Here is a 21,895-nt window from a genome sequence, read left to right on the forward strand (position 1 = left end):
GGGGTGGGGAATCCTGGTGGAGAGTTACCTGTTAATAGACACGGGCTCCCACCCTCACTCCCAACTTCAGATTGATGTTAACCGGGGCTCAATTTCCTCCCTCATTTCTTACATTCTCATTAACAAAAGCCTTAAACATAAAACGAAATCTTGGCTATTCGAGGGGGATACTCATGTTTCTTTCATTCATTCATGGGCACTATCCCTCAGGCAAAGATTCTTACTAACACTAGTGAGACTGAGGCACTTGAAATCAGAATCTATACATTCCTGATACCTCAAAACCATAAAAAAATCTCAATCTGAGCCTTTCTAATAAGTCCTAACATGATATGCCAAGTGATATTTTCATGGTAAATGCGGTGAATGTTTAAAAGTTCACACTTCACGCACAACTCCATGTGTTCATTCCTCTGAACATTCATTTTGGACTATGCAAATGGGTGAGTCTACTTTTCTTCCACACTATCATCTTTGGCATGAGTATCTGAGAAGGGACATGTGCTGGCTATAATTTCAGGGCAGTTCAAACATGGTCTCACCTTTCATCCCAGGAAAGGTTAGTTCCACACAAATGCCATAATGGAAAGATGTGAGGAGGTGACATATGCTAAAAAAGACCCCTAGTTTTCATCAGAACAGGATTGCCAATAAAAACGGACACATGTTGTGTCCAGTGGACTTGGGCCTCCTCCTTGGTCTATGCTTCCAGATCTAAGGTTGACCATCTTGGGAACAAGTAAGGTTCAAAAATTTGAGTTTGGTCTCATGGCCTGTGGAATAGTAGCAGAAACATCTCTGGGTATGGATCTGCCTGTTGGAGTAAGAAGGCCAAGGCATGATCAATGAGGAATCCCCAGAGTATGTGAGCACACTGACCTCGATTGCCTTTTATGAGGGCAGAGAAATAGCCTGTAATTGAATGAGTGGTAAGCAAAAGGAAGAGAATGGATTTTGATTTTTAGCAAATCTTTTGGGAAGGATTCTTTGCGAGGCTGGTCACACAGAACTGGCATGATCTGAAGTGAAACAGATGGGCAGGAACCCTTACAGAGTCTACAGAGAGCAGGTCAGTGGCCTGGCACACAGCCACAGGGAAGCGCAAGAGGGAGGAGGTGGATACTGGGAGAATTACCATACACCACCTTTCAGGTATGGACCAAAAAACTGAGAAACTGGAGTGGGCAGTCATCATTCAAGAAGATTTTGATAAGTCTGGAAAAACAGGTACCTGGAATGTAGTGTGCAATTTACCACTGAACATAGCAAAAGGCTGCTGAATACGGAAGCACAGAAAAACATTTCGAAGTCATGATTAAATGATTCCAACTGGAGTCAAATCAATAAATTAGGGGGCCACATGGGCTGGCAGCATCCTGCTTTGCAGCTCCAAAGACAGATAACACAAGGTGGCTTTCCTGAGGGAAGAACTTCTGGAGCCTCACAGCTCAAAAAGGTAATGGCAGCCTTTTAAAGGGCTGCTCAAATCCCATTTAGAACATTGTGCGCAGCAACACTCAGCCACTAAATGTAGGCCACTGGAGTGTGTGGGGACGTGTGGAGGCGGCCGTGGCGCGGGCGCGAGGACCGGGCTGTCTGAGGGCAGTCTTTGAGAGCTGAGCATGTTAAGATGTGAAAAGAGGTTTAATCAAGGTTTATGAGTATCTGTTGGGCTCATACAAAGAAGCTAGGGCAAGACCTATTTACACCACGAGGATAAAGGATGCACAGGCTGCTAATTAAGGTGAAGAAGGGAGAGATTCTGTAGGCGAGACCTCTCTTTTGCAGGGTCATCGATAAGTGGGGGTAAAAGAAAATGAAGTAGACTCAAGAAAGCCGGGAAGACACGGGACAGGGTTGTTCAAGTCCCTGACAGGCAGCATCTCAGGAAGCCACCTCAGTCTCCACTCTCCTCTCCACCCACAGCTCCCATTTCCCCACTTCTCCACACCCTCGCTGAAGTTCTTTTCGCCCCCAGTGTCCTGAAGGGGGAGCATTTTCAGCAGGGCAGAGGTGCTGCCATTCTAAACACTGCCAAGGGACTTGGCAGGCGGGGGCACTGTGAGGTTTTGGAGAGGTGGGTGCAGGTGTGTGTGAGCGTGTGACTGGGCGTGTGAGTGTACATTATGAGTGCTGTGAGTGTGCATGAGTGTGTGCACACGTGTGAGTGTGCATGAGTGGGGCCTGTGGGGGCATAAATGCTTTTAAGGGGAAGATTGGGAAAAGGAAGATTTTTAGTAACATATTTGTGTGACTTTAAATGCTGGTTGGTTCAGAAAGCAACAAATGATATAAAATTGGCTCTATTCTTTTTCCAAAGTAGTAAATCAATCAACTGATCAAATTCTCTCTCTCTCTCTCTCTCTCACACACACACACACAAAGCATGCACACACACAGAGTCACCAATGGATTAGTTCTCTCACTCTATTCGGTGCCAATGGTTTGTACTGGCACTCAGAGGTAAAAACAAAGAATAAAATATAGGTGGAATCCAAGCCAGCCTGGGCCGCAGACCCTTCGCTTACTGTGGTCCCGTGACAGCTGTCTGCCTGTGCATCATGGCGGCTGACGGCTCGGCCGCCACCTCGTGTCCCCATATGGTTCCAAGTGAGCCCCTCGCAGGCAGCCAGGGTCTGCCCGGGAGGCCTCGGCTACCACAGCAACATCTGACCCGCAGGGCTGCCACCGTTCCCATTGGCACAGCTAGTGCCTGCGCTGTTTTGGTCCTCGATGGAGTGAGAACAGATAGGGGAAAGTGGAGAAGAGGGATCCAACGGATCTCTCTGAGTGTGGGGAGGAACTGATACTGAAGTCATGCCTGACTTGCAGAACAACAATGCAGCTGGTTAACCGTCAGCCCTCCCGGCAGCAGCGAGCACTGAGGAAGGTGCCCCAGCCGTGGTGGATGGAAGTGCGCAAATGAAATGTGCCTGGTCTGAACAAGAGAGGTTGCTGATGCTGCCAAGGTCAGGAAAACAATGGGTAATCATATCGCGGCCAAAATCAGCTCAACCATTCACCCTGCTTGGAAAGAGCCTCGCCAGTCAATCTGACAACAGACAGGGCAGGAGTGCTGGTCCAAAAATTAGCACTAGGACCTGGCAGCGTTTCATGGCACTTGAAAAGAATGTGGCCGCAGCTGCACGTACCCGCTAACACCCGCCTGGAGTGACTGACAAGGCACAGCGGTGCTCTCAGAACCTCACTTAGAAATGACTGGCGGCCATCTTCCCGTCCCTGCTCCTTTCTGAAAGATGTCCATTGGCCCCTCCTGATAGACGGTGTCACCCCGTCTTGCCATCCCAAACACTCGTCACAAATCAAATTAACTTTTGAAATTGTTACTCTTGTCAGTTAACAGCGGCACCCCCTGTAATAGTCTCAAACTCACCAAGTCTGTTTCAGAATCACCTTCTATTTAGGGAGAAACAAAACAGGTAGGGCTTTGAATATGGTCAAATGCGAAAACTTTTTTTTTCCCCAGAAAGTCTTAGCATATCATTCCCCACCAACCAAAATCTTTCTGTAACAAACAACTGATTCTCCCCTAACTCAAATATTTTGGGTAAGGTTTACCACAACCATAAAATCCTATATATAAGTGAAGGAGCAAATGAATTCATTTTAAAAATACTTGTGGTTTTCATTATTTAAAATAAGTATTGGAGCCAAGCCTACAAGGAGGAGGGAAAGCTCCTGATTTTAAATTTTGATACTTATCAAAATGTAGGTTATATTTGAAAGCATTAGGAAGACATCCTTACACGTAAAAGGTTTCAGGGACTAAGTACTCTTTCTGAAAAATAAAAATAAAAATCCATTCATGATAAGAACGCTTAGAAAACCAGTAATCAAAAGGAACTTTCTTAATCTGATAAAGGACATCTATAAAAATATACATATGGCAACTATTACACACTTAATTTTGAACCCTTTCCCTTTCAGATTAAGAATGGGGCAAGGGCACCATCCCTCACTACTCCTACTTAACTTTTTATTTTTATTTTTAGTTTTGAGACACAAATTCACTCTGTTGCCCAGGCTGGAGTGCAGTGGAGCCATCTCGGCTCACTGCAACCTCCGCCTCCCAGGTTCAAGTGATTCTCATGCCTCAACCTCTCAGACAGCTGGGATTACAAGTGTGAGCCACTACGCCTGGCTAATTTTCATATTTTTAGTAGAGACAGGGTTTCCCCATGTTGGCCAGGCTGGTCTCGAACTCCTGATCTCAGGTGGTTTGCATGCCTAGGCCTCCCAAAGTGCTGGGATTATAGGTGTGAGCCACCTCACCCCGCCAATCTTTTAATTACAAATCTTAGCCAGTGCAGTAAAGCAAGAAAGGAAATAAATATTATAAAAGTTGGAAAAGAAGAAACAAAGCTGTCACTATTTGCAGATGATATAATTTTTCTACTTGGAAAATCTAAAAATCTACAGGTAAATTATTCAAAACTTTCAGAATACAGAACCATACTAAAGTTAGTTCATCTCTATACACAAGCATCAATTCATAAAAAATGACATTTATAACAGAAAGAACAATATAACACATCTTGGATCATACCCAACAAAAGTTGCACAAGCCATTCATGGATAAAATGATAAACCTTTATTGAAAGACATTAAAGAATACCTAAATTGAGAGCTATACTATGTTATAATATTGGACTCAATATCAAAGATGTCGATTCTTGCCTAATTGATCTAAGATTTAATGCATTTCCTATCAAATCCAATGGGGCTTTTCATGGATCCTGACAAGTTGATTATAAAACTATTAGAAGAATGAAAGGACAAAAATACCCAAGACGCTCTTGAAGAAGACAAGCATTCTATTAAAGTAAGAATATTGTTGACATCATAAAGAAAGTAAAAAGACAAGCCTCAACGTTGGTTAAAAATATATAACCAACACAAGTTTGTATCCCGTTTGTTGATAAATAACTTCTGTGAATTAATAATGAGAAGACACCCCCGCTCCATGGACAAATATCATGAATTGGAATTTCACAGAAACTACCACAAATGGCCCATGAACAAATGAAAAGGCAGCTAACTGCATCATTAAGTGGGGAAAAGCGGATTAAAGCCTTAGGAGGATACCTCTGTATGCTACTAGACTGGCCAAATTTAAAAGTCTAACAGTACCAAGCCTTGGCAGATCTGTGGAGCAAGAGGTGCTCTCTCATTCACTGCTGGAGGAAATTTAAATAAATACGACAGTCATGTGTCACTCAACGACGGGAATAGGTCCTGAGAAACACATTGCTGGCAACCATCCTAGAGTGCACTTACACAAACGTAGACGGTCTAGTCTACTACTACACACCTGGCCTATATGCCCCGTTGCTCCTAGGTTACAAACTTGTACAGGTTTCTATACCGAATACTGTAGGCAATTGTAACTCCATAGTAAGTGTTTGTGTATCTAAACATAGAAAAGTGAAAATATGGCATGAAAGATTTTAAAAGGGTACACCTGTATAGGGTACTTCCCGTGAATGGAGCTTACAGGACTGGAAGTTGCTCTAGGGCAGTTAGTGAGCTAGTGGTGAGTGAGTGCGAAGGCCTAGGACATTACCATACAATACTGAAGATATTATAAACAGTACATTTAGTCTACACTAAATGTATAGAAACATGTTTCTCAATCTTTATTATTCTTTAATAATAAGTTAACCTTTGCTTACCCTTTTTACCTTATAATTTTATTTCGTTTCAACTTTTTGACTCTTTTATAATAATAACATTTAGATTAAAACACAAGCATGGCCAGGCACGGTGGCTCACCCCTGTAATCCCAGCACTTTGGGATGCTGAGGCGGGTGGATCACGAGGTCAGGAGATCGAGACCATCTTGGCTAACACAGTGAAACTCCGTCTCTACTAAAAATACAAAAAATTAGCCGGGCATGGTGGTGGGCACCTGTAGTCCCAGCTACTTGGGAGACTGAGGCAGGAGAATGGCGTGAACCTGGGAGGCGGAGCTTGCAGTAAGCCAAGATTACGCACTCCAGCCTGAGCGACAGAGTGAGACTCCATCTCAAAAAACAAACAAACAAATAACAACAACAACAAAAAAACACAAGCACAAGGCCAGGCACGGTGGCTCACACCTGTAATCCCAGCATTTTGGGAGGCCAAGGTGGGTGGATCATCTGAGGCTGGGAATTCCAGACCAGCCTGGCCAAAATGGTGAAACCCGTCTGTACTAAAAATGCAAAAATAAACTGGGTGTGGTAGCACATGCCTGTAATCCCAGCTACTTGGGAGGTTGAGGTAGGAGAATTGCTTGAACCTGGGAGGCATAGGCTTCAGTGAGCCAAGATTATGCCACTGCACTCCAGCCTGGGCAACAGAGTGAGACTCCATCTCCAAAAAAAGAAGAAAAAAAAAGGAACCCCATAAGCACACTGTATAGCTATATGCAAATATTTCTCTATGTCATTATTTACAAAATTTTTTATTTTTTACTGTTTAAACTTTTTGTTAAAAACCAAGACACAAACACACACATTAGCCTAGGCCTGCAGGGTCAGGATCATCAATATCACTGTCTTCCACCTCCGCCTCTTGTCCCACTGGAAGGGCTTCGGGGCAGTAACACACATGGAGCTGCCGTCTCCTGTGATAATAATGCCTTCTGAATACCCCCCGAAGGACCTGTCTGAGACTGTTTTAGAGTTAACTTTTTTTTTTCATAAGTAGAAGGCATACACTCGAAAATAACGACAAAATGTATAGTATAGTAAATACATAAGCCAGTAACATGGTCATTTATTATCATCAGTGAGTATTCCGCACTGGACATAACTGTGTGCTATACTTTTATACCAACTGGGTAGCACAGTAAGTTTGTTGACCCAGCATCCCCACAAACACGTGAGTCATGCGTTGTGCTAGGTGACAGGAATGTGGCCCTTGGAGATGGAAATTTTTCAGCTTCATTAATATCTTATGGCACTACAATTATACGTGTGACCCACTGTTGACTGGAACGTCTTTATGTGGCACGTGACCATACTTGGGAAACATTTGGGCATCAACTAGTAAAGTTGAAGATATGCACGTCCTGTGACCCAGCGGTTCTAGGGCTAGGACATCTCAGAGAGATTCTGCACATGAGGTACGTCCACAGTGTTCACAATGTCCACTTGTAAAGGCCTTGAACTGGAACCAGTGTAAATACAGTCAACAGGAAAAGCCATGACTGAATCGTGACCATTATATGATAGAATACCACACAGCAGGGAGAACAATCAAACCACAGCTACGGACATCATCTTGGATGCTTCTCACAAACACCGTGCTAAACAGAATGCTCGCTTTCTTTGGTAAGCCATAAACCTGAGTCAGAAGTAGGTACGGCAAATTAATATATTATTTAGGAAATCACATGTGTCTATGTACACGTCTTTAAAACAAGGGTTGACAAAGTATGACTAGGGGCAAATCCAGCCCAATGCCCATTTTGGTGAACGAAGCTTTCTTGGGACGCAGCTGTGTCCATTTGTTTACACATCATCATGGCTTCTTTCTCACTACCAGGGCTGGGCTGAGTACTTGCAACTGAGGCTATATCTGCCCCTTATAGAAGAAGTTCACTGATCCTTGCTTTATAGGCAACAGAGTGACAAACTCAAATTTCAGGACAGTGGCTACCTCCAAGAAGATGGGGGAGGGCTGTGATCAGAGAGGGACTTCCTAACTGCTAATGTAAGGAATTATTTCTTAACATAGGCAGTGGGCCCATAGATTTCCAGTACTTTTAAGTGTCCATACATATTTCACATACTTTTTTGTTTGTATGATGCATTCTACAATTTAAAAAATTTTTAAGAGGCAAGAGAGATTGATGGCAATCCTGGCAGTTGCCTCTATGGGTGTTGAGAACACTGAAACTGCATGGTTTTCATTCCACATCGTCTCTGGTGCTGTCTCTGCATCGCTGTGCTTTGTGAATAGGGAAAGTCTCCTAACCTTGCTAAGCAGCAAGCTACATTCAGAAGTAGCTTTCCACTCAGAACTTCCATTCCTTCCTAATGGATAGGACGAAGTGTGTCTTAAGAGTTTGAAATGACAAAGGTTTCAAGTCTAACCGACCTGTCAGTGTGGGAATTCCCTTACCAATACGCTGGACAAATGGCCACCCTGAGCCTGCCTGAACACATGCCATGAGGAGGAAGGCTCGGGTCACAAACACCCTGTCCCATGATCATGGAGTCCCATTAGGATCAGACCCTTCCACATGCTGTTCCCAAATCGACCTCCTACAATTCTGACCACTGCTCTTAGCAGTCCTGTGTGGGAAGGGACTTGAATATCATCTCCTCCAAGCCTGTTCATGGTGGGCTTGGTTGCACCTGGGGTCCAGACCCTGGTATGGCCATGGGGGCCATGTGTGGACACCTCCCGTGACTCTCTGCTCCCCAGTCCACATTAACATCAGGTGTTCTTCTTCAGAACGAAATCTGCCACTCAGCTTCTCTCCGGGATTCCTGTTTTGCTTTCGGATGCATCACAACACATGTCCCTCATTCACAAGACATTATATATATTTGTATTTTCCTGTAGTCAAATGCAATGTCCAACTTACCTATAGAGATCTGTGATCAGGTTTTCATCATACCGAGCACACAGGTTGTTGAGGAGTTGCTCGTGCTGGCCAAACAAGCGGATGTAGTTGGAGGTGGGGAAGGGCTCCCTAGAAAGGCATGTGATGGTTTCCACCATTTTATACTTGTTAATATGAATTCGGAAGTAAGTCCCATTTTTCGCATTGCCGGTTACTATTTCTAAACCCTGGAGGAGGGATGTGGACCAGAAAAACAACATTAGAAACATTTCTGGATTTTGGGAAGTTTATCATAGCAATTTATTTTTCAAATATAACAGACAGGTTATATCTTATCCCTCGCTGCAAATAACAGTAATAGATATTGACTAAACACGGCAGAAGGTAACAGTGTATCAGAAACCACATACTTGGACTCAGTGACTAAATGTTCCTCAGGATATTTTAAACTGTGATTGCCTTGTTCCGTGTTTCTAAACTAGTTGCTAGGTTACAACCAATCCTTTACTAACACTGCACACCCAGCTAATAAGTGGAACCGGGTTTCTTCTCTCCTCTGAGGTGTTTTAACATGGTTAAATTTCTTTGCTTTCACAGCATCATTTCGAGAAAAACCTCCTAGTCAAAACTGACCAGAAATCATGTCAGTTATTTTCAAAATTACTTGAACAAAAGAAAGAAATAAAAGGCCATGCCTGATGGCGGGGATTGGGCAGGGTCAGTCGTTTGAAAAGGTCTGTTTCCAGGAAGAAGGTTCAAGGCTATGGGAGATGCACATACACATTCTGCAGGTGGTTTTCTAGTTTATACATTGTTAAAGGTGTGGATTTGTGACTTTCTGCCCTGTAGAAACCAGCTCCAACTGCCACATGAGCCCAAGTGACAAGGATAGATGCTGTTCCAATTCCATGCCACAATGACTTTTTCTATTTCAGCCGCGGATGCCTCCCCACTGGCTCAGGCAGTGGGAAGATTCTGTGGACAAACATGAGTTTTGTCGGGGTAGGGGGGACGGGAACTGAACTTTCCCTTTGGCCCTAGACTCTGACCTTAGTACATAGTAACGCTCAATAAATGTTCTTTGAGTGCATATAGATTTAAGCTTCTCTTCTGAACTTGAATGTGGCATTTAGAAATCCAAGGCAATTTGAACTGCCTGGATCCCAAACATTTACTTAGTCCTGGACATCACATGGGGATTTTGTCTAAACAAGGACAGTTCAACTTTTAAATAAATACAGGCAACTGGTGGGTGTTTGGGTATCACACGGCAAAGCCCTGAGGGGACTCAGCCAACTGTAAAGGTACAAGGTGAGATATACAGGAGGCACGACAGGTGAGTTCTGGGCCACCCCCAGGTGTGTGTGTGTGAGAGGTTGGGCATTTGGGGGTGTGGGAGAAGCAAATGGGGTTGGGGGATGGTGTTTCAAGGGAGATGGAAGTGGTCCTTTGCTTATTGAAATGGATGGATAGATGGGAAATCTACCACCATAACAAAGTATTTAAAAAATCCGAACTTATTAAGATATTATCCAAAAAACAATGGCCTGCCCACAATGGAGGGCAATGCATTCAAAAAATTAGTGTTAAAATATATTTCATAACAGGGAGATATGTTCACAGTACATTTTATACTTTAGAAGTAGTTTACAAAAATGCACAGTACCATTTCATTTGTTTTGTATCAACATTTTCACAAAATGTTAATGGTCACTTTCTGTGGTTGGGAGACTGGGTAATTTTTATTGTTTATCCTTATAGTTATTTGACTATCTGCAGTTTCTAATTTTTAAAAAATGATCATTACTTCTAAAATGAGGGAAAGTTATTTTTAAATACTCAGGCTGTGGCATGGCAAGGAACTAGATTTTTTGATGAACAAATTGAGGGAGGGAGGGAGGGAGGGAGGAAGGAAGGAAGGAAGGGAGAAAGGAAGGAAGGAAGGAGGGAGGAAGGAAGGAAGGAGGGAGGGAGGGAGGGAAGGAGAAAAGGAAGGGAGAAAGAAAGGAAGGAAGGCAGGAAGGAGGGAAGGAAGGAGGGAGGGAGGAAGAAAGAAAAGAAGGAAGGCAGGCAGGAAGGAGGGAGGGATGAAGAAAGGAAAGAAGGAAGGAAGCAAAGAAAGAAGGGAAGGAAGGGAAGGAAGGAAGGAGGGAAGGAAGGGAAGGAGGGAAGGGATGAAGGAAGGAAGGAGGGAAGGGATGAAGGAAGGAAGGAGGGAGGGAGGAAGAAAGGAAGGAAGGAGGGAAGGAGGGAGGGAAGGAAGGGAAGGAAGGGAGAGAGGAAGGGAGGAAGGGGGGAAGGAAGGAGGGAGGGAAGGAGGAAGGGTAAGTAAAGAAGGAAGGGAGGAAGGAAGGAGGGAGGGAAGGAAGAAGAAAGGAAAGAAGGGAGGGAGGGAAGGAGGAAGGCAGGGAAGGAAGGATGGAGGAAAGGAGGAGGGAAGGAGGAAGGAAGGAAGTATGTAAAGAGGGTAGGGAGGAAGGGAAGGGAAGAAAGGAAGGAGGGAGGGAGGGAGGAAGGGAAGGCAGGAAGGCAAGAAGGAAGGAAGGAAGGAAGCAAGCAAGGAAGGAAGGAAGGAAGGAAGGAAGGAAGGAAGGAAGGAAGGAAGCAGGCCGACTCCAGGCAGGAGTTGGTGTGGAAGGGCAGGTTCCTCTGGAGAAGAGTTTGGAAAAAGCCAGGACTGAGCCTCTGGCTGCAGGGGCCTGGTCTCCTCTGCCCATCCCTTGCCCTCAGCTCCTGCCACAGGCATCTCTCTAGGCCTGGATGCCTCATGGGCTTTGCTCATTCCCGGGTGTTTCCTCAAGTCCTGACTTCACAGTCTGAGCAATGACTCACACCATTGCATGGGGTGGGGGTGGGGGCACTTGACCTCACAGAATAACCTCTGGTGTCAACTTTAACTGATGGCCCAGGATATTCGGCAGTATCTCAGAATTAAAATATATGTAGATATATAGACAGTGAAGAATGTAACCTCCACGTGTATTTCTAAATTAAACACAAGACTTGAAAGACCATTTGAGTTTGGAAACAGCAGCTTTAGGTTTGGCTTCTGGAACCCAGGGGTACATGTCCCCATCACAGTAAGGGATGATTGGTGGAAAAGCTGGAAAACTGCAGGTGAGTTCTGAGGAGGGGTGGCTCCTGCACCATGGCAGTAAGGCTGGCATCTGGGAGAGGAGGCACCACAGACTCTGGCACAGTTTTATCTGCTAGGCTTTCCCAAGCCTTCTCCTCCTTTTAGGTTTCATTGTTTGAAGTGTTTAAAAAAGGGCGCCCAGGTGTCAAGGGGGCACACCTTGACATCCACCCATGTGGTTAACAAATCTTGACTTTGCCAAGAGTCTCACTAAATCCCCCACCTTCAGCTTACAAGGACTTCTTTGTGTTTAGGAAGGCTGACTTGGATTCCACGTATGTGGCCAAGGCTCTGCACCTCAAGATGAGGGTCACAGTCACTTAGTTGGCAGTGACTTGACAAGCCCTCAAGGAGCCCTGCAGGCTGCAGGCTGACAGCAGTGAGAGTCTGAGCATCTTGTGCTCTTAAATGTCATCCTGTTCCTTGAGAGTCTATCCTCAGCATCATTTTTAAATGATTTTTTTGTTATGGACTTGTTGCATTTTTTTGGTCTTATTTTGAAATGTAAAGACTGCATTATCATCTTTTGGCCTCCTCCGTAAGTTTTGTCTGCATAATCCTAGCATACAGGGCCTTACAGAAATTACGGCTTAGAGTCCAGAAGCAGCTACGCTAGAGAAAGTGATGAGGAGGTTGCACTGATGGCTGATCTTAACTTTGGAAGGAACAGTGTCCATTGGAAGGAGATCTGGCACTACGTTAGCCTCACTGGAGGGTCCATCTGGGAACTGACAGTGCATCAAAATATGCTGTATTCATGTTAAATACGATTCACTCACACAGGGGTTTCTCAGACACAAATTACCCTTGTAGTGCAGGCCATTCCTATTCACAGTCGCTGACAGAACAGGACAACCCAGTGAAGCCCAGGACTCTTTCTGCAATTGCTCATAGGAAGCTGCTCCACTAAGTGCTGCCGTAGGGCACCTCCCAGCCCTGCCCACATGGTGCAGGGTTCTGGGGTCAGGACGATTACTTCACAACCTTCCAATTTGGTAGGGTATGTCTCGTGTCTTCCCCTATTTAAAGTATATGAGTACATTGTTTAAAAATTTGGATATTAAATTTAACATTTTGATGGAGTCACTGATTCTGATATGGTTTTTTTTCTTCTTTTTTTCCCTGAATACAATTATCCTTTGGAGTTCCTTTATGATTTTGACAAAGGTTGGAAAATGGCTCTGGAATTCATGCCAAATGGAAGACACAGGATTAATCAGACTTGGTGTTCAAGAAATCAAGTTCCCAGCTCTCATGATGAACACACAATTTTAAATTTGATGGTATCCAAGGCAGAATTTGTTGTGACAAATTTCTTTATTCCGTGGTATATACGCCAACAAAGCATGTGGACTGGAATCTGTAAATTAGTTTATTATGTAGACGACTTGGGGTCCCCTTTCTTCCTTTTGTCAGGTTACCTCTCAAAGAGCTCATGAATTACTACAGTATCTTCCGACTTAAATATTCCAATTAGTGAGCACTATAAAAATCTGATAAGATTTGTCTGTGCTACATCTAGTATATGAATAGTAATTCAATTTCTCTGGTGAAATATTGTTCAATGGGCTCCATTCTTGATCAATTGGCTATATTTAGGTGACTGCCTGACCATTTTGGCAACAATTTCACTTAATCAAATTAATTCCAACCCCAAAAGATTGCCATGGAGCCATCCTACATTTTTTTTTCTTGGATAATAAAATGGAAAAAAAAAATCTGTTTAGATCTTCTGTACTAATTAAAAAGGAGGCCCACCTGGCAAAATGGTTAATTAAAGTCAGGGGTCCTGTTCACATACTGTCATAGCACCAGCCAAAGAATCTATTTAAGTTGCACTCTTATTAAAACTCTCATTATCTAAAAACCCCTTTTGGCTCCTCCTCTGATTTTATTTAGAGAGAGCCAGTGGCTCATAAATAAATGATGCCGCATGTAGGAAATCATGCACTGTCCTTGAAGAATCTGGTTCTGGCTGGAACCAAGTCCAATATGTTCTAGCTCTTGTGCGTATCAGACTCCAGTTATTTATCTGTGATGATCAAAGTGCTTAGCCTGTGAATACCCTGGGCTTTATCCTATTTACCTCATGCCCCACCTCACTGGTGGCAGGTTGTACTTTCCAAACATGGCCATGACAGTCTCCCCATCCCACACACTGTCCTGCAATATGACCTTGACACTGTCTGTCTTGAGAGATGGACTCTCTATCCCCCACCTCTTGAATCTTGGTGGTTGCTGTGACTGCTCCAACAGAGAGAGTGGGAGAAGTGAGGCTGTGTGACTTTTGAGGGTGGGTCATAGAAGACAATGCAGCTTCCAACTTGCTAGTACCAACACTTGCACTTGGAGCCCAGAGCCACCACATGAGCAGTCTGGCTACTCTGAGGCCACCATACTGTGAGGAAGCCCAGGCACTTGAGGACAGCCCAGGTTGGGAGGCCGTGGTGAGCACTTCCGGTCCTTGAGTCATCCCAGCCCAGCTGAATAACAAGCCTTCAGATTTAGTAAATGAGACTTCAGATGATCTGGACCATTGATCTAACCCTTTAGTCTTCCCATCTAAGGCTCTGGATAGTGTGAAGCAGAGACAAGCTGTGCCCACTGTGCCCTGTCCAAATTCCTGACTCACAGGATCTGTGAGCAGGATTGAATGGCTGCTTCATGCCACTAAGTGTTTTTTATACAGCAATAGAAACTGGAACACTATTATGATCTTATGGTTTCCTGTATTATAAGAAAATTTTGCATCAGACCATGTGTACAGGACAACTAAAAGAATCTGGGAAAGGGCTAAGGGAAATAAGTTTTAAACATACAGCAGCTACCCTTTTCCTGGAAGAACTGGGTTTCATTATTTATCTGGAATAATGATTAAAACAGCCATCTTCATCACTTACTGGCGACCTGTTTTGTTCCAGACAATGTTACTTTATATATGCTCCCCAGCAATCCCAGAAATGCAGAGACGTTGAAGAACTTGTTCAAGGTTCATGGGAAGGAAATGGAATAGCTGGGATTGAGACTTCCTGAAGGGTGAAGAGCCCGTAGCCTGTGCCATTTGAGTAGGCCCCCATTTAAGGAATTTTCCAAGAGCTTTTACTTCCATCTCATTGGTTAGAACCTGCCACATGGCAGACCCTGTCCTTGAGGAAATGTGGCAAATGTGTTTAATTTAGGTGAGTCATATTGTTTACCCTCAAAAATATTCAGGAGAAGAAAATGGGAATGGAAGTTAAGTAGACAGCTTCCAGTCTGCCTCATTGACTAAAAATCAAATGTGACATATCCAAAAGGAAACCCCCAGATGACAACACACACCGGGCTGGGACCACGGGTCAGAGAATCTCATTAGAGGAGCTCTTCAACTGACCAACCACCTGTGTCCTTTAAACAGGGGAATTCCCAACTGCACAGCTTCTGCTTTTCCTGGAGGGGAGGAAAACAGTGGGGTCTCCATGGCCATTCCAGATGCTAAGCAATCTACCTGCTCCATTGACATGAAAGTGGATATTTCAGTTATCTATTGATGCATCACAGGTTGCCTCAAAACGTAGAGGCTTAACGTCCTTCAGTAGGTGAATGGACAAATAAACCGATACATCCAGACAATAGAGGATCGTTCAGTGCCAAAAAGAAACGAGCTATGAAGCCATGAAGAGATACAGAGGAAGCTTAAACGGATAGTGCTAACTGAAAGAAACCAACCTGAAAAGACTATAGGCTGTATGATTCCAACTATATGACATTCTGGAAAAGGCAAAGTGACTGAGACAGTAAAAAGATCAGTAGTTGCCAGGCCTTAGGACAGAGGAAGGGACAAACAGGCAGCACACAGAGGGTTCTTAGGGCAGTGAAGCTGCTCTGTATGATCCTGTAACGGTGGATATGTGTCATTATACATTTGTCCAAACCCACAGAATGTACAAAACCAAGAGTGAACCCTAATGTCAACTATGGGCTCTGGCTGATAATAATGTGTCAGTGTGGGTTTATTAATTGTAAGAAATAGGTCACTGGTGGGGGATGTTGATAGTGGGGGAGGCTATATGTCTTTTGAAGCGTTGGGGTTATATGGGAAATCTTTCTACCTCTGCTCAATTTTGTTATGAAACCAAAATGGCTCTAAAAAATAAAGTCTATTAAAAAAAGTAATGGTGTAAAACAACAGTACATTTTTATTATCTCACGGTCTCTGGGAGTCAGAAGCTGAAAGTGGCTTGGCTAGGGGATTCTGGCTCAAGGTCTTTCATAAGTTTTCAGTCAAGATGTTGGCTGGGGCTGCGGTCACCTGAAGGCGTGAATGAGGCTGGAGGATCCACTTCCAAGGTGGCACGCTCATCTGCCTGGCAAACTGATCATGGCTGGTGCAGGAACCCTCAATTCCTTGCCACGTGGACCTCTCTAAACGGGTCCCTACAGCATGGCAGCAAGTCAACTACAAGTGTGCAAGCTGGAAGCTGTAGTATCTTTCTTGACCTGACCTGACCTTGGAAGTCACAGTCATTTCCCCAGTATCCTCTTGGCTACACAGGTCAGCCCTTCTCAGCGCGGGAGGGGCCACACAAGGGCATGAAGACCAAGTCACGAGAGTCACTGAGGGCCATCTAGGGGGACGATTACCCCAGTGGGCTTCTGACGCGTGAACCGACACATTACAGTAAAGACTCCAAGTAAAGAATTTCATCCTCTTATAAACAAAGTTTTGTATTTGAAAGTAAAATGAAATTCAGAAATAATACTTACATAATTAGGCTGTGCCATTTGTACCTCCAAGGGAGTAGGAATGGCAGGCTTGGCAATATGCAGATAATGGTAAGACCCAGGAAGAATGCCCCCTAGAAGAGATGGCAAATTTTCCATTTCAAATGAATTGTTAATGAGGTGAGTAACAGAGCTCACATTTTCATCACAGGACAAACAGATGCTTGCAGTAGTGTATGCTCCTCAAACTTTCACACTAAAGTACCACCAACAGCAAGGAACTCCCCAGGGTGGTTGACATTTATTTAACCAAATTGATGTGAATGTGACAACGATATCTCATAATGTAGCCGCCAATGCTTCAGGACGTGCCAAGCCGATCTTGTGTATCCTGTGATTATCCGTAGCTCCCCGCCCTCTAATCTGTATCTGCCAAAACCAGATCAAGACCTTTAGAAGCCTTAAATTGTTGCAAATAGCATTCCTGTTCCTCATCACTTCTCCAAACTGTAGCCAAAATATTAAAAAATTGAATTTAATTAGGACAATCAACAAAGTTCTTTGTTCAATGTTTTAGAAACTGTCATCATCGAATTCTTAATATGTTGGCTTGTCCCTCAGGTCTGGACCTGCGCCAGCTCTGGCTTCTGACAGCCCTCCCTTCTCTTGCCTGCCCACGGCCACCACCTTCTCTCAGGTCTCACCCAGAGTGAGAAGCAGAACAAGACCTTGTGGGGCTGCCTAGTTAGGAAGAGGAAGTCAAGGATGGAATGTGGGGCTTTCATTTCTGTAATCTGACATTCCATTGACTGGACTGGGTTTCTGTCAATGGAATGTCATGTACCTGAGTACTGCACATGTACTCAGGTACACGGACTCCCTGAGGGTCTATGTAGAGCTTCGTGGGTTCATCCATAAACCTCCAGGAAGTGAACATGGAATTCTGTAAATATGTGCATTTTTCTGGTAAAAGGTCCACAACATTCAGAAATACCATTTTCAAAGGTATTTCTCATACCCTAACAGTGAAGGAACCCTGCATTACTTATGAAGTCATCTCCTCCCTAGGGGCCAAAAAGGTTTACGGGATAAAAGTGCACTGCTTTACAGCTGCAAATGGTTAAGCTTATCCATCCCAGAGCAGGCTGAGGCCTGGCTGCCTGGAAGAGTCTCCTCATCTCTGAACTTATAGTGAGAATGGAAGTTTTGGGTAAGATGTCAGGGAAAACCATCACTTTCCAGCTGTGAGACATCCAGACAAGTTAATAATCATTCCCTTGTCTGTTTTCGTATCTGTAAAATGGGAACCCCATTTAGGGTGTGGTCCATAATAAATGCTCAAATGCAAAGAATCATCATAACAATAATTTCGGGTTTGTAATAAATGCCTCAGAAATTAGATAGACCCTTTCTCTGTCTCTGTGGCAACCCACTGAGATATGGAGGAGCCTTTTCCCCAAGCCTAAGAGAAACCTGGAGGGCTGGCCTGACTGCTGACCCCTACCTAATCTGTGGCTTCATCAAGGAGAAGGAAGCCTACTTGTATACCTTGAATCTTGGCTCCCTTGTACATGGGGATGAGCCGGTCAAGATCAGCTGGCGGCTCGGTCACAGGCTCAAGGGTTGGATCAAAGAGATGTAGCATAGCTGCTGCCAGCTGAAAGCCAATTTCTTTGGAACTGAAGTTGCTGTGAGTCCACTCATTTGAGTAGTATCTATTGGAGAATTTGGTGAGGGAGCCAGCAGCTCTGATGGCTATGTCATTGGTGTGGAAGTTGGTATCAATCACAAGTCGACCGTCATACACAAGACATGTATCATTGAGGGCTTTAAACGTTTCATAATCCACATTCTTCTCACAGAAGCTGAAGAACATCTACGAAGTGAACAATTACAGCAATATTCAGTTATCACTCTTCATTTTACCTTCCCAAGAGTGTGACCAGTCTCCAGGGCATTTTATTATTTGGGGCACAAAAATACAAATACTAAAAGTTTGTTATCATGTTGTTTGTGTGTGTATGAGAGATAGATTATCTTGGGTATGAAGAACACATTAAGATCCCCAAATGTCACTCTTATTCCCTCGATTTTGACATCCAGTGGAGAGAATGATGCCAGGTGATGAAATATCTCTCACAAGTGTGAGTGGTTTTCCACGTAAGAGGGTTTACATTTGTACAGACCCTGTCTTCCCCTCACGCTCCTACATTTTGAACAGCTCTAGCTCAGCCTCCATCCTCTTCCCCTTCCTGTGTCCGACACTCGGGTCTCTACAGGTTCCTTCTTGGGTTGACCTCCTCCAGTCTTCAGTTTTCAGACTGCCCATTGCTAGCTTTTAAAACCCAATAAGCTTGTCCCTTTATGATGCTCCAGAGAAGATGGGTGCTTCATCAGTCTCTGTATCTACTAGGTCTGGGTTCCTGTCTTGTTGCTTCCTGCTCTCATACGACAGAGGGTCATTCAAGAAATACTGATGGCATACCTACCATATGCCAGCACTGTGTGAGGGTGCCGTAAGTAGAGGGGCCACCAACCCCTTTGCATGCTCCTTAGAAATTATTTGTATGCCCTCTCCATTCTGTGCTCAAATTTCAATGCTTTCTTATGCTCATCTGGACATCATCTTCCACACTGATGTTGAAAGTCACTAAAGCAGTGCTATTAGTTGTTTTTGTCTTTAGTTGTTGGACCAATTGAAATAAGTTCAATTGATTTTATTTTTACCTAAAATAGTCTGCCACCTTATCAAAAGCATGCTAAAAACTGAACATAAGACATGGGTCCCAACCATACTGATGGTCGTCTCCCCACTTCCATCACATTCCTGCTTTACCCCCCTCAACTGTTTCATTCTGTACAGACATCAGCTGTCCCTGGGCAAGAGGTAGCCAGCCCCTTCAGTATTACTGGCCCACACCCATGAATGGTTCCAGGAGCTTTCTGATCCTATGGTAGCCACTAGTCATGTAGGGCTATAAATATTTACATCTAAATTAATTTAAGTTAAATACAATGAAAACTTCAGTTCCGCAGTTGCAATAGCCCATTTCAAATGCTCAATAGCTGTAGGTGGCTAGTGGCTGCCATACTGGGCAGCGAAGATACAGCCTGTTTCCATCTTGAAGAAGGTTCTATTGGACAGCGGGACTCAGATCCATCATCTCTATGATGTCCTTGGTCCTCCCTCAGGCAGACAGACTCTGAGCCCTTGCCCTGTCTTTATTCACTCAGTTGTCTCATCCCATCCCAGGATGCTTCTTTCTTTCAAGTCTTTTCCTTTTTTTTCTGTCTTATAACTCTTACCCAGTGGCCACAGGAAAATACATTTCTCTGAGTATCTCTCTGATTCTGAATCTTTCTGTCTCCCTACACTCCTTTTTTGCTTTCTCATTCTTTTTCCCAATCTCTATAAAAAATAGATTTCCTACCCAGATAAATACATAGAAAGATATCAGATTTGAATTTAAATTACAAATAAAATCAGTGCCATCAACCTCTTGAGCCCTTGAAAATGTTCAGAAGTCTCCTTCAGCATCCTCACAGAAGCTCTTCTACCTACCCAATTTTCTTTTTCTAATTAAGCCTACTTTTCATTTAAGTAGCACATTAAATATACTAGTTCCTGTTTTTCTGGGTTTTAAAGATTACCAGTATTGCAGTAATGTTTATTTATATGCTTTTGGTGTAGGCATTCACAATTTTGGCTACATTTGGGGTTTCATAGGAGTTTGTAGACTAGACTGAAAACCAAATAAGCAAATCCAACGTTGTTAATAGGAACATGTGTTCCAAGTTACAGACCTTGCAAATACAGCCTATGTGCTTCTGTAATGCCAATGGAATAATCATATTGGGTACAACCAGGAAGTGGAAATGGCTGGCCACACTGATGTTCTGAGTACATATTTCAAGACTACTTATACTGATAATTCTGATTAAGGACAGCAAAACTCCTTGGTTAGCTAGGGAGAAGGGTGGGAGTTGGTAGTCTGATACACTTCATTCGTTCATGCATTCAGACAAACATTTCTTGTGCCAGGCACTGCGTGAGGTCTCCAGAATGTCCTGGTGAAAAACATAAGCATAGAGCTCATGATCTAACTAGAGAGATGAATGCCAACAAGATGGGGAAGTCTGCCTTGAGGGCCAGTGTCACTGCAGCCTAACCTGGCTGGAGGCTGGACCACCTGCTAAGTAAGAACCCTGGAGGCGCCACTATCAGGCAGGATGTGGAGAGGCTTTGATGTGGGGACAAAACATCAATTTCAAGAGAGTTCTGCTTCTGCCTTGGTGCTATAACCTTCTGAGATGAGTCCTCCCACTGATCATAACTATAAACTCTGATATAAGAGGATTCTTACTAGTATGTAAAAGTTTGGGTAGCTTGTGTATTACAGTAAAAACTTGGAGAAATGACCAGGATGGGGATAATTTCCCTTATTTTAGAGGTTTTGAAAAAGTTTGCTTTTTAAATTACCTTTTCTCTCCATTTCCACATACAGGTATTCAATTTAGAGTCTTTTCTTTAAGACAGGATCTCACTTTGTCACCTAGGTTGGAGGACAGTGGCAAGATCTCGGCTCACTGCAGCCTTGACCTCCTGGGTTCAAGGGATCCTTCCACCTCAGCCCCCGCCATGTAGCTGGAACTACAGGTGCTTGCCACCATACCCGGCTACTTTTTTGGTATTTTTTGCAGAGACGGCCTTCACCGTGTTGCCCAGGCTGGTCTTGAATTCCTGAGTTCAAGCCATTCACCCACCTTGGCCTCCCAAAGTGCTAGGATTATACGCGTGAGCCACTGTGTCTGGCTTCAATTTAGAGGTTTTTTTTTTTTCTTTTTTTTTTTTTTTAAAAGAGTGAGCTGCAGTCATCTTATGCCCTAATAGAAAATAGAGATGATAGAGGAGTCAGTGAACTCGAAGTTATATCAATAGAAACTATCCAATTTGAAGAATAGTGAGAAAGAGAAAAAACAGACTGAAACAAATAAACAGAGCCTTAGAGCCCCAGGGAACAATACAAAAAACTCTTAACAGATATGTAATTGGAATCCCAGAAAGAGAAGAGAGAAGAATGGGGTAAGAAAGAATGGCCAATAACTTGTTAAAATTTAGTGAAAATCATAAATTTATGGATTTGAGAAATTCAGTGAACCCCAAACAAGACAAATTAAAAAAAATGCTTAGAGACATAATAAACACAGAATACCTGCAGCTTCAAATTGCTAAAAACCAAGGATAAAGAGCAAACCTTGAAAGCAGCCAGTGGAAAATGACATATAGGGGAATGTTTTAGATGATTGTAGATTTGAAATTCATGGACGTCAGAAGATGGTGGAAAAGCATCTTCAAAGTGCTGGGAAAAAATAACCTGTAAGCCCAGAATTCTATATTTGGTGAAAATAAACGTTAAGAATGAAAGCAACATATATTTTCAGATGGAGTAAAACTAGAGAATTACTTTTTAGCACAC

The 21,895-nt window shown here is 43.6% G+C and overlaps 1 protein-coding gene across 2 annotated transcripts in view; it reads right to left on the reverse strand.

The window, feature by feature from the left end:
* Positions 1-21,895, reverse strand: part of CFAP61 (cilia and flagella associated protein 61) — a 290,588-nt gene that overhangs the window by 49,038 nt on the left and 219,655 nt on the right. For both annotated transcript variants that reach the window (NM_001193937.3, XM_028827214.2), the window contains 3 exon segments: positions 8,600-8,805; positions 16,461-16,552; positions 17,967-18,294. In NM_001193937.3, coding sequence (NP_001180866.1) covers positions 8,600-8,805; positions 16,461-16,552; positions 17,967-18,294 — 626 coding nt within the window.

This window comes from Macaca mulatta, chromosome 10 (genome assembly GCF_049350105.2).
Source record: "Macaca mulatta isolate MMU2019108-1 chromosome 10, T2T-MMU8v2.0, whole genome shotgun sequence".
NCBI classification, from domain to species: domain Eukaryota; kingdom Metazoa; phylum Chordata; class Mammalia; order Primates; family Cercopithecidae; genus Macaca; species Macaca mulatta.